At 46.0% G+C, this 16,573-nt stretch overlaps 1 protein-coding gene across 4 annotated transcripts in view; it reads right to left on the reverse strand.

The window, feature by feature from the left end:
* Positions 1-16,573, reverse strand: part of macrod2 (mono-ADP ribosylhydrolase 2) — a 357,904-nt gene that overhangs the window by 105,618 nt on the left and 235,713 nt on the right. For all 4 annotated transcript variants that reach the window (XM_084667272.1, XM_084667271.1, XM_084667270.1 and 1 more), the window contains exon 6: positions 12,462-12,583. In XM_084667272.1, coding sequence (XP_084523398.1) covers positions 12,462-12,583 — 122 coding nt within the window. The remainder of the gene's footprint in view (positions 1-12,461; positions 12,584-16,573) is intronic.

Genomic DNA, 16,573 nt, shown 5'->3' on the forward strand with positions numbered 1-16,573 from the left:
TGCTTTGGTAAGAAGCAGTTTGTGTTCATTTCTCCCCTTCAGTGTTAGCATAAACAGGGTGCAGAGCCACGGTAGAGTGGCACAATATTTATTGAGGGTCACAATCAAGCATCCATCAGGCACCATTACGTAGATGAGGATCATAAGGCTTGATGGTGCCTTTAGCCAAACACCTCCATATTTCCTTGTGAACCCGCAATCATGGCAGTCTGCTTCTGTCAAGCCCAAGAGCTCTCTAAGGGCTGGAGCTAAGGCAGGGAGACAATTACTCCTCACACACTGAAACCTCCTCAACGATGGCTCTGATTAGGGCCACTGTTCAGATACGCACATGCAAACAACATCACCTTATACTAAGCTACTTCTTCAAAGGATTTATACTACGCAAGGTGCATGCTGGGTCTTTTAATGGCTGAATGATTTTCGTTTGAGCATCGTTAAGTAGATAGAAAACAACACGCCGTGTGAAGGGAAACATCAGAAATAGTGCCGCTTTAAAAAATCCACTGATTGAAATCCTTGGCGTTGAGTAGGTATTACGTATTTTTCTCAAAAATAGGTTTGCATTGTTGATGAATACTTGATGAGGTAAACAAATGTAACGATTATGTCCCTAGCTCTACCTGGTGCTGTTATGGGGACATGAGTATTACATTATGAGGTAAACTATCAGAGCTGGGTGGTGTCTGGACATATTGGCTGACAAATCCAGCCCATAAAATATAGGATTCACCTGTGCTGCTTCCGCCAGTCAGATTTAATGAATTCACAAGATAGCATGACTAAATAGAGAGACTACCTTTCCTTTTCAGATCACAAGTTCAATGTGAAATGAAGAAGTAGTGAGGGTAAAGGCTGATTTAAATTTCAATCTGTTCTATGCTTCAGACGTGTTCTGGATCATTCATAAAAAAGGAGTGTGACATTTCCAATACCAAGGTCATTGTTTTACAATGAGAGAAATGTTTAACCCGCTAAATCACACCAGGAAATGATTACTCGAGTGCTTAATGCATGTCATATCATTTTTAATTACCTTGGAAAAAGATAGAGAGGGGAGAGGGATTGGGGCTATCTCAAGGACTAGCAGCACATTAAGGGGTAGGAGCCCCATAGTCACCATTTAAATACTGTCTCTATGACAAATGAAAGCCCTCGGAGAGCGTGTGCCCTGAATGAAATACCTCATTTGTGGTCAGCGTGGTTTCTGCCAGCCAAAGAATACACCACATACCAGATCGGAAAGCTCGGTTTCCAAAACAGAATGCATGTCATCCCTTTGCTGTGGGTGAAGAATGTGTGCACAGCCTGAACCGCACGTTGCCCAGTTCCTTCACACGACGCAGAGCAAACAAAGGCCTACACACTCCACTTCAGAGTCAATAAACTTGAATTCCTTTGGAATCGCAACCTAAACGTCATTACCAATAAAGACGGACCAAACAGATACAAGTAGAAGGCCAGGAATAAGTATTCCATTCCCTTCCTGGCAATTTCCGCCATCAGCAAAAAGCAACCTGGTTCCGAAGGCAGATCTCGGACTAATATAACTCCTCATAAAGCTAGGAAGGTGCTGCACTGTCTCCTGAATCTCTGAGTAGGCCTTGTTTGTGCCCGTTTAAAAGTAGGAGTCAATCAGCTGGGGCCAGCTATGAAGCGCCAGCCCTCGTTAGCGGTGACCTTGAGAGATAATAATGACACTAAACCGGCTGTGTGTGTGGGTAACAGCACCATGATTAAAGAATTATGTGGGAGAGCATAAACATGGCACGCCTCCCAAAGCACACAATCATTCACCTGGGCCTTGGGGGAAGGCTGGGGCTGGTTTGATAATCCACATGCCGGACAACGGACACACACACACACATCAGGATTGTTGCACAAACACACACACACACACACACACACACATCAGGATTGTTGCACAAACACACACACACACACACACATCAGAATTGGTCAGTGTGTTTCAAGGTGAAAATGAGTTTGCCATGCAATTTAAAAACAAGATTTGACGCAGTAGTAAGGTAAGAATAGCGTTTAGGCGTGTGTTCACATGCAATATGGATGTGCAGCCCAAACACACAACAGCATGACAATGTCAAGAAGGAATGACAGATGGGAACAAAGACGGCTCTGTTGGCTAAGGAATGTCAGTTACACGATAAAACCCCAGTAACAAGATTAAAAGTAATTCAGTACAATATTGCCAGACCAAAACTTTACCTCCTATCTTTTCGGAAAGATAGGAACAAAGAATGGGCTTTCTATCCTTCATAGCATTACCAGCCCCTTTTATTAATTCACCCTCGCATCAGTCAACACTAACAAAATGGCAGGCGAAGATTTGGCATGATTTGCAAATCACTCAGCATGCCTGTCTTCAGCACAGAAGAAATTTTTTTTTCTCTCTTTTTTTTGTTGTTGAAAAATCGGAACAAGCATTCGTAATTACCTGCCTGTTATTAAAAGCGGCTTGCATTTGATATCGGCTGTACGTAAGGGAAATCTAATAAGCAGCTTGTTGGTTCACACTGTATGCTGGTGGGCTGTGTCTAAACGAATAAACACGGGAGACAGGGCTACAGGAGAAAAGCAGAGAGCCCTTAAGCAGCGCGACAGGAAGCCCATCTGTGTCTAGATGCTAATGCTAATGTAAGCCAAGATGCTAATGTAACTCAGACCAGCGTTCATCCAGCCACAAATTCTTCAACACAACCGACAGAACCTTTCATTAGTTGGAGTGAAATAGGTTCCTGATATATTCCAACTTGGAAAATTCCATCTATATTTCCCTTTTCAAGGTGTTTCAACTATACAGACCCCTGGGACTGACCAGGTGACTCTCTCTCCTGCTTGCTAAGCCCCTATGGAGACAAGCCTTGTTCTACAGACAGCCACAGCTGTAAGACAGGTCCGTGGGATTGGAGGATAATTGGGTGCAAGCCTGTTGGAATGGAACGCTCTGATTGACCAGGAAATTCCACTTGACATGGTCGTGGCCAAGCGGAGCTCCTGGTAGGAGTCGAGCGACGCTCCAAAAAGAACCCAAATAACAGTCGGGAGACAGACTGGTCTGTGGCTGAGCCTGGAGCAGAATGCTAATGCTAACGCTAGCCAGGGTGGAGAGAGACGAGGGTTTCTTCCATCAGTATTGATTTATCGATCTAACGCGGTTATTTCTTCATTGATAAATAACTGTGCTGTGGGTTTTTTTTCCTGCTCTCCGGAGTCTCTAACCGGCGGAGCAGCTTGGATTCTGATGCAGTTGGAGCCATGTCAGACGTCACGCTCAGTAACTTTAATTAAATGCATTAAAAGGGACGCATATATTCAACGCTCTCATTACTATCCATTCAATAATAATTAAAATATCAATCTGCGAGTATTAAATTGAATGCTTTTCCATGCGTATCAACATCCTTGCTAAATGAGGGCCTGTGAGACAAGAGGATCAAGAGATGAGAGGTAAAAGAAAAGAAGAGAAAACTGAGGTCTGTACATAGGATACCCTGGTTATCCAATCGCATCTCTCCATTTGGACAACGTCTCCCGGGGGCGTGGCTACGGTGACCAGAGGCGTTCGAGCGGTGAAAGCCGTTACCGTGGGGACGGCGCCTCTTGGATAACGAGACGGCGGCGTGCGTGACAGCTCTGTCCGGAGGCGCGACAGAGCGCCCCTCACAGGAGCCATCCTGCCTGTTAATTAACCGTAATGATGTAAACAAGGAGTCATCCTGACAACTCCAGCGACGCTCAACAGCAATCTGTTTAGACAATAGCCATGAGACGTAGCCACGCGCCTCGTCACTACACACCTCACACACACGGCTGAAGGGATGTTGATACGGCAGAGTAAAGCTGGAGAGAGAGAGATAGAGAGAGAGAGAGAGAGAGAGAGAGAGAGAGAGAGAGAGAGGGGGGCAGAGAGAGAGAGATGGTGGGGGCAGAGAGAGCAGGAGAGGGAGAGGGCAGCAGAGAGAGAGGGGATGAAGAGGAAGAGAGAGTGAGAGGGCAGCAGAGAGAGAGAGGGGATGAAGAGGAAGAGAGAGTGAGAGGGAAAAGAGGGGATAGTGAGGGAGAGAAGTAGAGAGAGAGAGAGAGAAGTAGAGAGAGAGAAGAAGAGGGAGAGAGAGAGAGAGAGAGAGGGGGGGGGGGCAGAGAGAGAGAGATGGTGGGGGCAGAGAGAGAGAGGGGATGAAGAGAGAGTGAGAGGGAAAAGAGGGGATAGTGAGGGAGAGAGAGAGAGAGAGAGAGAGAGAGCCCATGTGGCTGTTCTCAGATCCCCAGACCATCTTCAGCGCTCCCATCCTCTGATAGGAGGAGAGGTATCTGTCAGCTTGGTGGAGGAGACACGTTGTGGTTTTGCAGATGTTTCCGTGTCTCTGGTAGAGTTCTAAACAGATGGTTCAAGCTCTCGCTGGAGAGGAAAAAAACATCCTTTTTCACAAGTGAGAGAGGCGTTTGAGTTTTTCTTACGCCTGCTGTGTTGTTTGAGGACGTGCCACTGGTAGAGCACATTGTGACCCTGCAGTCTGTAGCGTACTGGTTCTGAGTCCTGTACACTACACTGGAGCGGGAGTGCCAGCCAGTGGAGATATTCAGTGGAGAATAGCTAACACACATCAGAATGTTAAGCATCTAATCAAAAGTAATTGCTGCCAACAAAGACTGATTTCTCTGGGTGTGTCTTGTCTGTTCTTCAAGACCCTTCATCTCTTATCTCCCTCCCCTCTTCCCCTCTTCTCTACCCCTCTCTTCTCTTATCTTCCTCTCCCTCTCTTCTCTCTCTCTCTCTCTCTCTCTCTCTCTCTTCCTTCCTCTCTCTTCTTCTGTGTGAGTCGTCTGCCTTGGGGAACTCTCCGGAAGGGAGGAGACACCGTCAGAACAGTTCCATTGTTGAACAGAAAGAGAGAAAGAGAGAGAGGCAGATCTGTCTTTTGTTCTGTGATATTGCCCACACTCTCCAGGTATGTTTAATTAGTGCCTACTCATCGCAGAGTTCTTGTCGACTTGCATGAGGCTGGGAGCGACGTGTTTAATCCACAATTTCCCCTGATGTCCCTCTGCTGGGTGTGAGCGTCCAGGCCTGACCACGTGTGGCTGGGGATGGGGAGAGGGGCGAGAGACATTCACAGCAGACTCTCCCAGGCTTCCTCAAAGCCAAACAGGAGACAAGAACGTGGATGCGAAACAGCAGCATGTGCCAATGATGTTAATCTTAAGGTACTCTGATGGATCTCTGGGTGTTATCTAACTTCAAGAACATTTGAATTATTGTCAGAGAATATATTATCATCAGAGACCGACTCCTATCTCCGGGAACACGAAATAAAAGAATTGAAGTGAAAAGCATTGTTGGAAGACAAGGAGTTAGCCTCTCCTGGTGTGGTTATGGGCTGCTACAGGCTATAATCACAGTGCCCGCTCGCTTGGCTGTGCACAACCCCTTCCGCAAAGCCACTCAGAAGATTACCTCAATCCCCATCAACCATGATTACACCTCTCGAAGTGTATGGAAATGTCATATTTTACATATCTTAATGTTTCACTGCACTGAACTAAGTTCCGGCACATTCTTTGTGAAATGTCAGGGGGTGTGACGCTGCTGGCTAGCCTAGTCGCACCCCGCCCGGCAGCCTAGGACTTCCCCATGCTAACTCCTCTCTTCTCAAACTGGGGCGCCACGTTAATTACAACCCCTCCGCTCGTTAGGCAGGGCTGGGAGGAACACCAGCAGCACTCTAATTGGAGCTAATTGGCCCAGTGTTGCCTACGTTTCAGATCAGATAAATAGCGATGACAAATCTAAGTGGCTCTGTGACCTTTTCCAAGTGTCAGTCTCATTAACCTTTTAGATGCACGCCGCCAGGTGGATCTAGGGCACAACCAATGGCTGCCCAGAGAGCAGGTTTTTGCAGGCTGCAGTCTGATTGGACGGATAATACTCTATGAGGGTCAATAAGGGGTTCATCACCAGCCCTGCACTCACTGGCTTTCTGGACCAAACAGATTCCTCAAAGTTGAGACAAACTAGTTGTTTGCAATTGAACTCAACTTAAAGCCACGGTACATTCACCTCTTGAGTCTAACACATAATAAATATACAGCAGGTACTGTGCAGTATAAACTGTGTAAAAATAATTTGAACCTTTGAACCATCATTTGGCCAGCAAGCACAGAATAGATATGACTGGGAATTAATATGCCATATGTTGTAGAGGCAAAACAATTATGAACCATAGTTTCTCAGACAGAACACTTCATTACAGAACACATATTTCACACTGATAAGTATTCTGTCTACAATACATATGTCTACCATCACAGTTTAGTACAAGGCTATCATAAACCCTGTATGTCAACACAGCTGGTGTTACTGTGCTGCTAAAGATTCGCTTCATAACAGTTTCCTGCAAACACAAAACCATATAGCAAACCTCACCTATAAGTCTCAATGTCTCATCTTGCGTAGCCGTCAGAAGCCCAAGTGTGCAACAATAAAAGCGTTTGACTTTTCCCAGCCATTATGTGATTACATTAGAAGTCACTCCAGGCTAATAATTTACGAGGAGGGGAAAGAGGAGAGGGAAAAAGTATGTTCATAACATAAATGAAAATTAATGAATCACCCTGGGAGTAGACACTCACGGACAGAAGGGGGTGAGCGTAGAGTCGTAAAAGTTTACATGGCGGCGTTTACATACATAAATAAGGGACGATGCAACACGGTCGTAAACGACACATTTTAAACTCCATGCGTGCAACAAAACAGTCCAAAATCACGACAATGAGATGCTTTCGCTAGAGGGCTTTTCTGTCGTCAGTCAGACATAACATAAGCATCCTGAAAATCCCCCCGAGTGTCAGTCAGGATGACCTATGTTTAAGAGTCCCTGGGGACTCAGGTGGCTCTGAGAGGAACATGGTCTTCCACTGACACACACAGTCTTAAGAGGTTAGATTCTCTACAGACAGGTCAATACAATGTCAGATACACCCAGAGAGTTTATATTCCAAGGGCTACACATACCAGAACAGACTGAAACCTTTTCTTTATCAGATAGGTAGCTGGATAAACACAAGGACATTCTAGAAGCGGAGATGAAGAATGCGTGGAGTCCAGTGTAAACAAATGCTCTGAACAGGCTTGGAATGAGGCTGCAGGGGAAGAAGGCTGATGCCGCTATCCGACACCATTCATCAACGATCCACTTGGCTTTCAGCAAACTTCTCAACAGGCAATTTGTGGTTTCCAGACCGGAGACCCGAGAAGGCCAGTGTGTTATGACTACAAAGCACTTCGCTAGTCATCTGGGAAAAGGAGACAAGGCTGGTGAATGCAAGCCTGCAGCCATGTCACTGCCCATACTGACAGCTGCCAGCTCGCAAACAGCCCACTGCACAAAGCCAGAAATAGCTTAATGACAGATGCTTTCTGAAAACATCACATTGTGGCTTGTTGTGGTCAAATTGAGTAAAAAAAAGATTGCTAGATTACCCACAAGGGCATTAGTAAAGGAGAAAAAAAAAATGTCCGTCTGTGCCTCGCTGCTTGTGGAAAAAAAAATCCCCCTCATATTTTGCATCACCAGAAGGCTATCCGGTTAGTTCAAAAACAAAGCTGGTTAATTCAATAATGCACATCAATGGTTTGAAAACCTGCTTAAAATGAGCTGATAATTATGTTTTGGGTAAACATGCACATTTCTCTTCTCCAAAGGTCATCATGTAAGAGAGGGCGACCCAGGCAGCTGAAATGAGACTGGGGTTCCTCTGAATGGGCTCCAGATGGAGGCGTCCCTGTTCATGGTGGCTATGAGAGGCTGGCTGACAGACAGAGCTCCATCCAAGGGGGTCCAGAGCAGCCCACCGTGACTAGCCAAGACAGGGGATCTGCAGCAGGGGTCCCCTGCCGCCTGCTGTACCTCCTAGCATCCCAGCCCGCTGGGACCGACAGCCCTGAGGGACAGTCATGCACGCATGCACACCTAGCTGCTTTATCACCCACACACACACACACACCCAGCCACACACACCTAGCTGCTTTATCACCCACACACACACACACCCAGCCACACACACCTAGCTGCTTTATCACCCACACACACACACACACACACACATCCACACACACCTACCTGCTGTAACACCCAGCCACACACACAAACACAGCTACACACGCAGACACCCACGCGAGACAAATATCCATATTGTACTACTGTAGTTATCCGTCCTCAGATGGTGAGAGCCGCACAGATGACTCCATCATTTACTCTCTCAGTCAGCAGGTTGTGTAGACGACACATCAGCACCTCCACCTCCTCCTCCAGGAGAGATTCCAATCTGTCTCTCAGTCCCCCAGGCAGGGCCTTAACTCATCAACACCACCACCTCTCTCTCATTTCCTGGCCGATTCAATGCTGTGGCAGGACTGAGTATGGCTTCCCAAAATGCCCAGCTGTTTCCAAATAGGCGGTAATAGGAACCATGCTCCGTATATCAGAAGAGCTGGGATGAGACGGTTTAATGGGTCCTGGGCCAGGCAAATATTGACAGTTTGCTGGAATAGGTGCGCTCTCATCGACCGGCCAGACAGTGTTATTATCACAATTCATCTCCAATCTGAATGTGTCAAACCACCACCAGATTTCTCTCCTGCTTATCTCACCTGAGTCATCCAGAACACAGAGAGAGAGAGAGAGAGAGAGAGAGAGAGAGAGACGGAGAGAGAGAGAGAGAGAGAGAGAGAGAGAGAGAGAGAGAGAGAGAGAGAGAGAGAGAGAGAGACAAGAGAAGAGAAAAGAGAAAAGAGAGAAAAGAGAGAAAGAAAGAAAGAGAAAGGAAGAAAAGAAAAAGTGAAAGAAAGAGGCCGTATTTGGGCTAGGCCAGTTCCAGTGTTTCTCTTGTTTGGGGCCTGAGAGCAGTTTGTTAGTGTGTCAGAGCAGGCCCAGACTGGCCTCTCCTCCTCTGGTCCACGGCACAGTTGGCAAGGCGGCCATTTTTGGACAAGGGTTTCAGCCAGGGTTGGGCTCTGCCTGCGGGGCTATGACAGATTGCTCTTTCACCCAGAGAGAAGAAAGTGCAGGAGCATGCTAGCCTTACAGTACCAGCCTACACACAAACACACACAATCTGTATGCTCGTTATACCTAGATACACACTGCTCTGTAAATACTATAAAAAACTGAACTCCCCCCCCATGTGGTTGAATAGCTAGCATCCAGCCATCTGACACAGATTGTATGGGGACAGAGACAGAGGGAGGGTGTTAAATGCTGGACTGGTCCAGACAGCGTTCAGCTGCTGTGTAGAGGTTAAACGGAAGGTTTCTTGGCTCGGAGTATTCGTCATTTTTCATCTGAAAGCCGTCCTTCAGCCAGAGCCTGTCTCGTCACACACATACACACACACCTCGCACACACACACACACACACACACACACCCTGTGGACCACCGTAGATACACACTGCACTGGCCTACACCCACTCCATGACGTCACAGGCAGCTGGACTGATGAAGTGAAGCTGAAAACACTGCTTACAGGACGTGAGACGTGCTCGCTAGGTAAACTATCCATCTGTGTTCACACTCAGGGGGAAAAAGGGATGTGTGTGTGGGGGAGGGGAGGGAGGTGTCAGAGTGGGAACTGGAGTGTCCGTGTTGGTGTGAGAGAACTGCCTGTGTCTGAACCCCGGAGGGGAGCTTTGGGGTCTAAATCTCCGGGATTAACTGGCAAGCCCAGCTTGTTTTAATCTTTTATGCTCAAGTTTATTACGTGTCACGTTTTGTTTTGACTTCCATCCCCTTTGTAATGGATCCCCATTAGGGTGGTGGTCGTCTAGCATTTCACCAGGCAGCCCCTCACAGCAGCCCCTCACAGCAGCCCCTCACAGCAGCCCCTCACAGCAGGGCCTCACAGCAGCCCCTCACAGCAGCCCCTCACAGCAGCCCCTCACAGCAGCCCCTCACAGCAGCCCCTCACAGCAGGGCCTCACAGCAGCCCCTCACAGCAGCCCCTCACAGCAGCCCCTCACAGCAGCCCCTCACAGCAGCCCCTCACAGCAGCCCCTCACAGCAGCCCCTCACAGCAGGGCCTCACAGCAGCCCCTCACAGCAGGGCCTCACAGCAGCCCCTCACAGCAGCCCCTCACAGCAGCCCCTCACAGCAGGGCCTCACAGCAGGGCCTCTGGATGGGTTCCTCTGGATGGGTTCCTCTGGCTGGGTTCCTCTGTCTGCTGTGGGTTCTCCCTCCATGCGTCAGCTTGCTGATCTCTCCCTCCGCAGAGCACCCAGTCAAGCCCCCTCAGATCAGCTTAGCGCTGATCGGCTAAGCAGGAGCCTGGCTACATTGTGTTTGTGAACCACTGTGTCTCCTCTGACAAAGAACCTGGAAACAGCACACCCAGAGAGCTCAAGGCCAGAGCTGCTGTTCATCAGGACTGACTCCCCCCTCCATCCCCACAGCGCGGGGAGAAACACAACCGAGGCCAGATGCCTTTAAGATGAAGAAAGAAACAGCTATCTCTCTTCCTCTCAGGCGGTTAAAGAGGTTTTCCTGTTGTCCTTGCCATAGTGAGGAGAGGCCAAATGAACGACGAGCTGGAGAATGTAATGATTGGGCTTGTCCTGTAAGGCCAGTCCATCACACAGCATCGGTGTGTGCACTGAAGCCAGCCTCAACGAGGAGCAGCTGTGCAAATACATTAGACAGGATTCAACTGACTCCCAGAGAAAAACAACCCTGCTTCTTATAAATATATGAATTTGGGGAAAAAATAAATGAACAGATAAACCAAAATAAATCTCTGGAATGTTCCAGAAAAAAAGTACTGAAACCTTTATGGATAAAAGAAGAAAAAAAGGGTTGTTCGTTCTTCCCTGCTGAGTCGATTACAAACCAGAAGGGAAATGGCCTTCCTGCTGGCCCGTTCTCTTATATCTCAAATATTTCCACGCAGATCCATGTTTCATGGAGCCTAATGACATTATAGTTCTTTTTTTAACATCACAACCCGATGGAGAACATGCTCTTCTATATCCGCAGACTCCAGTAGATATATACGGCATGGTATTAATTTACGGCTGTAGAAACTAGCAGAATGGATAGTACTGTAGGGGGTTAAACATTGGCTAAACAACCAAAACTAATTCCCCTATGGTTTAAAGGAAGATGGGAAACTGAACAGTGTATTAGCATGAACCAAATATGACACCCCTTACAGTACAGTCTATTAAAAAGTCACCGATCAATGGTAGCCTTTGAACTAGCCCTGAACGGAATAAGAAAAACAAAAAAAAATAAAAAGAATACATGGCTTTTGATGATTAGACATTCAAACTGAAAATTATCATCCAAGTCTGTCTCTGTCTACCCTACAAATACCTTCAGCAAACACCTATTGATTGGTGACTGATGATGCTCCAGTTATTGACTGGTGGTCATGTGATTTGTGGTGACGGGTGTGGATCTGATTTGTTTACTCTGTGGCAGGGCCAGATCTATACGTCATGGACTAGACTGTGAAGGCCAGGGGCCAGGCCCAGTGTTTAGGCCGATAGTCAGCAATCAGCAGTCACATTTGGTGAACTGGCATCTGGATGTTAGCCAACATTGCTAAGCCCACTCACTTCACTTGTAGGAAAGTGATTTTCTTCTTCCAATATGCATCATCTCTCTCTCTCTCCGTTATAGCCTATTAGCCTCAAACAAGTCAGAGCCTCAATGTGAACAAATATGTCTCCATGGGGAAAATCACAAACTATGAATCAATGTCATAAGTAATTAAAAAGAATATGATAAAGCTCAAACCAATTTCTTCTTAAACTGGGTCACATAAGGGTGACACTACCAAAGCAGGAACCTCCACCTTCATAGAAATCAGCAGACTTTGACTGTACTTTTTGAAAGCCTGTACTATCCATTCTGCTGGTTTCAATATAAAGTCTCCTTTTAAATTGGGTGTATAAAACTTCCTTCGGTTGGCTTCCAAGAAAGTACTATTTTTATTGATTGACTTACAAATGGCCATGACAATTTTTCTTTTTCACAGACTAGACTATTCCTCCGTAGATAAAAGATGTGGAAGCTCTTGTTATGTGGTGTTTCTGCCCCTCAACAAATACTGCTCACCCACTGAGAGAGAGAGAGGCAGAGAGAGAAGCAGAGAGAGCGAGAGAGAGTGCGAGAGAGTGCGAGAGAGAGAGAGAGAGAGAGAGAGAGAGAGAGAGGATGACATGCAGAAAAAAGCACAGTTGGGATTCAAACCCAGGCCGCTGCGGTGAAGCCTCAGCCTACATGGGATGTGTGCTCATCCTGTGAGCTACTGAGCACCCTGGCTGGACTATAGAGGGTTCAACACCAGCCCTGTGCTCAACGTGTCTGAACACTAAACAGATTCCTCCAGAAGTCGGGAGCAGCTTTGCCGTGTGGTGAGGAGGGCTGAGACGCAGTACTCACCACAGAGTGAAGGTGGTTCTCCTTGGCCAGCTGGAGGGAGTTCTTGTAGCAGGCAGCGAGGTCTTGGTTCTCCGTCTGACCCACGTTCCCTCTGGCCACGGGGCCCACGGTGTGAATCACATCTGCAGGGGAGCAGCACAGAGCACTGGTCACCTCTCTTGACCTCACACCATACTTCCTGAAAAGATAACTTGTCCTGCCCCCCCCCCCTCACAACGAGACCCAGTCCCAGACTGCCAAGAAAATGGGGTGAGACTGTGACCACACTCCCAGATCTGAACATCCAGCCGACCCAAATCTGAAAGGGCCGTAGAATTTGTTCTTTCAGCTGCTACTGTATTATCATGAAATACAAACAAGATGAGAGATTGTCTTCACAATGGCACAATGGGGACAATTTTAGCAAGTCCACAGCCAATATGAATGCATTTATTCAGCTAATGAAATGGCAGCCAAGATAGAAAATCAATTACAAGATTCTTTTATGCAATCTATTCAAATATTCATATCTCTCTGCCAGTTGCCCTGCCTTTCGGTGCATAGTAATGTGTGTGACTGTCAATCAAGTCTCCTGCTCGTCTGGTCAGGGCAGACAGAGGAATGCTGTGCTCTCTAATTGAATCATAAGAGTGATGACAGGAAAATGAGAGAACTTAAGCATCGATTTGACAGAGACATAATCTAGGCATTCAGTCTTCTTTCTCCTCTCCTCTGTAAGGCTAGACAGGACTGGTTTTCAATAATAAACAAGGGAGCAGCAGAAATCATATCCTGTGTGGTATTTATAAAGAGAGAAAGACCTTGGTATTGCATTATGAATGCATGATTTAATTTGCGTAAATTTGTGTTTGAAAGAAAGAAAAACTGCTCTGTTTGGCTTTGCAAACAAATTCCCTCACATATCAAATCATTAAACTGTTAATACACGAGAAACACAAAAGGTTTAGCACAGGCTGTTGAATGAAAAATACAAATAATGTTTCTGAATGCCAAACATCTGTCATTATAATGGTTTTACGGCTTAAGATACATAAATCTCACTTTATAGACAATTAAATATTGATAAGCCATGACTCATTAATTCAAAATTTCACACATCAAATACCCATTTCAGAGAGCTAAAATATTAAAGGCTGTTAAATATGTATACTGGAAATTCAGAGACGGTTCATGAGAGATGAAGGAAGGCACACTGTCTGGGCTGTGTTGGCATTTCAGATGCTCAGTCACCAGCGTCACATCACTGAAACATAAACAATGTGCCAACTGTCACTGAATACGCAGAATTGTTCACAAAGTAACGACCTTTTGTACCCTTAACACTAAGGAATCCAACATTTAGCGATTAAACGGGTTTCGTTACTTTCAAGTAATTTAACGTAATTTATATCAACCTCTGTGTATGTAACAATGGGCCAGGGTAATCAGACATGGCACTACTTTTCCAAAATACCGGGGCTGCCAAGAAGATGGTTCTAAAGAGCATTGTAAATGGTGGTAAAAAGTTTTGTTAAAAACAAGATACTGCTCATTGAACAAGAGCTTTTCTATTAGCATGAAAGCTCTAGCACTGCTGATGTCGAATTGTAACGAGACTGGAACTGTCTGAAGTATTGTATTTTTCCAGAGTAGCGAGCTGAAAATTGCTTACCACTATGTGGTTATAATGGCGCACGTGACTGAGTTGTTTTTCATCCATTATTCATGATAGTTCACGCTACAAGCGCGGCAACATGCCAATTAGATTGTGGACACCAAAAAGCCTGACCACTAGTGAATTCATGAAAGTTTAAACAGTTCTTATCTCACCACTAGTCATGCCTTCTCTCATATCCTCTACTCGTCAACTTATAAATAAATATGTATACAACACAATTGTTTTTTTAAGGTAAAAACCATGTTTCGTTTTGTAGGCTATCTTAGGAAAGGATGAAACGGTGAGTGTTCTGAACAGTGGAGACGGAAAAGAGAACGGTATTTTCGCGATTTTTGTATCTTTGCGAACACAGAAAACAAAGACCACATTGAAGGCCGACGGATAATTCCGACACGACAAAGGGAAACCCCTGTGAAGGATGTGATATTACGTAGGCTAATACAAAGCTGTAACTCAAAGATTCTTAAAAAACTAATTTGACATTAAACAGAATCTCAACCCTCGTTTGACACGAGGTGCGAAAGTGTATTAGCCTAGCTGTATGGGAAAATTATGGAAATTGCATAAAAATCATCCCCTTTCACGAAGCGCTTTAGACTGCTGAGTGGAAAACTGTTTTGCAACCACAAGGAAACTGACAGTCTAAAACAACATAGGCAATTACCTATGCACAATTTAACCTTGAGAATATTACTGCCTTCAGGTTCACAGGTTCACCAGCGGGAATACATGAAAATATCTCAGTATTTTTTCAATGAGTTTGCAGGCTAAGAAGATGGTTATTTATGATTGCCCTGTGATTTTCAATGCATACATTAAACACACACCCTGTTATAAACAAGCACCGAATGCAAGCGTTAAAACCTGGATTTGAAAAACCTCTGACAGGTGATTCATCCTACAGTTTCTTTTATTCCCTTTCCTGCGCTCAAATATCCTTTTCATCGCTCCCTCCTTTCCCCCCTGGCATGACGCCTTCCTCGCCTGACATATTGCAAACATATTGGATGGCATCGGTTATTCTACGTTGCACTGCGGATTCAGACACATGCATGCAATTATCCTGACCCCTCACTGGAGGCAGATTATTCTCAATTGTGGGTGAAGAGTAAACCATGCTGATGGATTGAGATTCTTCCCTGGGTATTATAGCAGGGAAGGTCTGCTTGATTGCTGGAACGATAACAAGCCAGTATCTTCAACCCTTGAGGGAACAGTGATGAAAAGTCAACCGGGGAGAGAGAAGATGGAAAGTCTTCTGTAACTGGAAATGTAGCGCTCTCCCTCTCTCCCTCTCTCCCTCCCTCTCTCCCTCTCTACCTCCCTCTCTCCCTCTCTCTCTCTCCCTCCCCTCTCTCAATATTTTATTACATATTTAATATTGACTATCATTTTAATCCAAAAATCCTCTGTGACCGCACAACAACGTCCTCAAAAACACTGCACGCAAGCACAGATCATTAAATAAAGAGCCTAGATTTCCGCAAATCCTGAATGAGGAGCCAGCATCAAACTAACCAACCCACTATGCCTGTTGTTGTTGTTGTTGTTGTTTTCAGCCAATCATCTCCCAGCGGAACCACAGAGATCAGATGCGGTGCTCAGAAGCAGGCACTAGCAGATCAATAGCAGCCACGAGGAAGCAGGCAGCTCCCTCTTCTCAACACAGGTCACACGTGGGTCACGCGCAAAGCTAGCGAGCCCGCCACATCCGCCCCGCGCACGTAGCCTACAGGGATCACACTCTGCCAAGCCAACCAATGGCTGATCAGCTTTACTGTGTGCGTTTCTCCAAATGTTTCCAATTGACTTGCTTGCCGTGGTCTCGCTCGGGGTAAAATAAGCCAGTCACACGATTCACCTCAGAGCGAGGTGGAGCTGATCGCTGCTATCTATATCTCCCTTACACATCTCACGGGTGAGTGGATAGGGGAGCTATTGAATCTGTCCAAACCTTCAAGCTCAAATGCTACAAATGAATAAGAATTGGTTTGGTGCCTGCGTAGAGTGTTGTCTACTGGTGTGCAAGCTTTCTATCACGTCATCATTATCCCTGCTGGTAGATGTTATTTATAAAATGTTATGGACACGATATTGTGCCCATCTTTCTGGATCCTTCTATCCAGCCAGTTAAGCATTGACCTTTTGCATCCAGGTCCATGTCGCTGTACATTGGTTGAAATCTACAGAATCAAATTCTGCTTGAGAAGAATCAGAATGGGATCTGCTCGACTACACAGTGCTCTTGCATCATGCAGACGGTCCCCGTTTGGCTCATAAGGTCGGATGTGTGAAAAGGGGGCAGGTCTGGGTTTTGGCATCTGGGCTTTCTTGTTTCTTTAGCACCCTGTTTTCAAGAGCTGAAAACGGTTGAAAACGAACGGACGAGCAAACCAACAGCGGAAGACATACAACATAATTACATATCAGCTTTTATGAAATGCTTATTCTAACA

This window comes from Hypomesus nipponensis, chromosome 11 (genome assembly GCF_054491055.1).
Source record: "Hypomesus nipponensis isolate SF chromosome 11, ASM5449105v1, whole genome shotgun sequence".
In the NCBI taxonomy this organism is placed as follows: Eukaryota; Metazoa; Chordata; class Actinopteri; order Osmeriformes; family Osmeridae; genus Hypomesus; species Hypomesus nipponensis.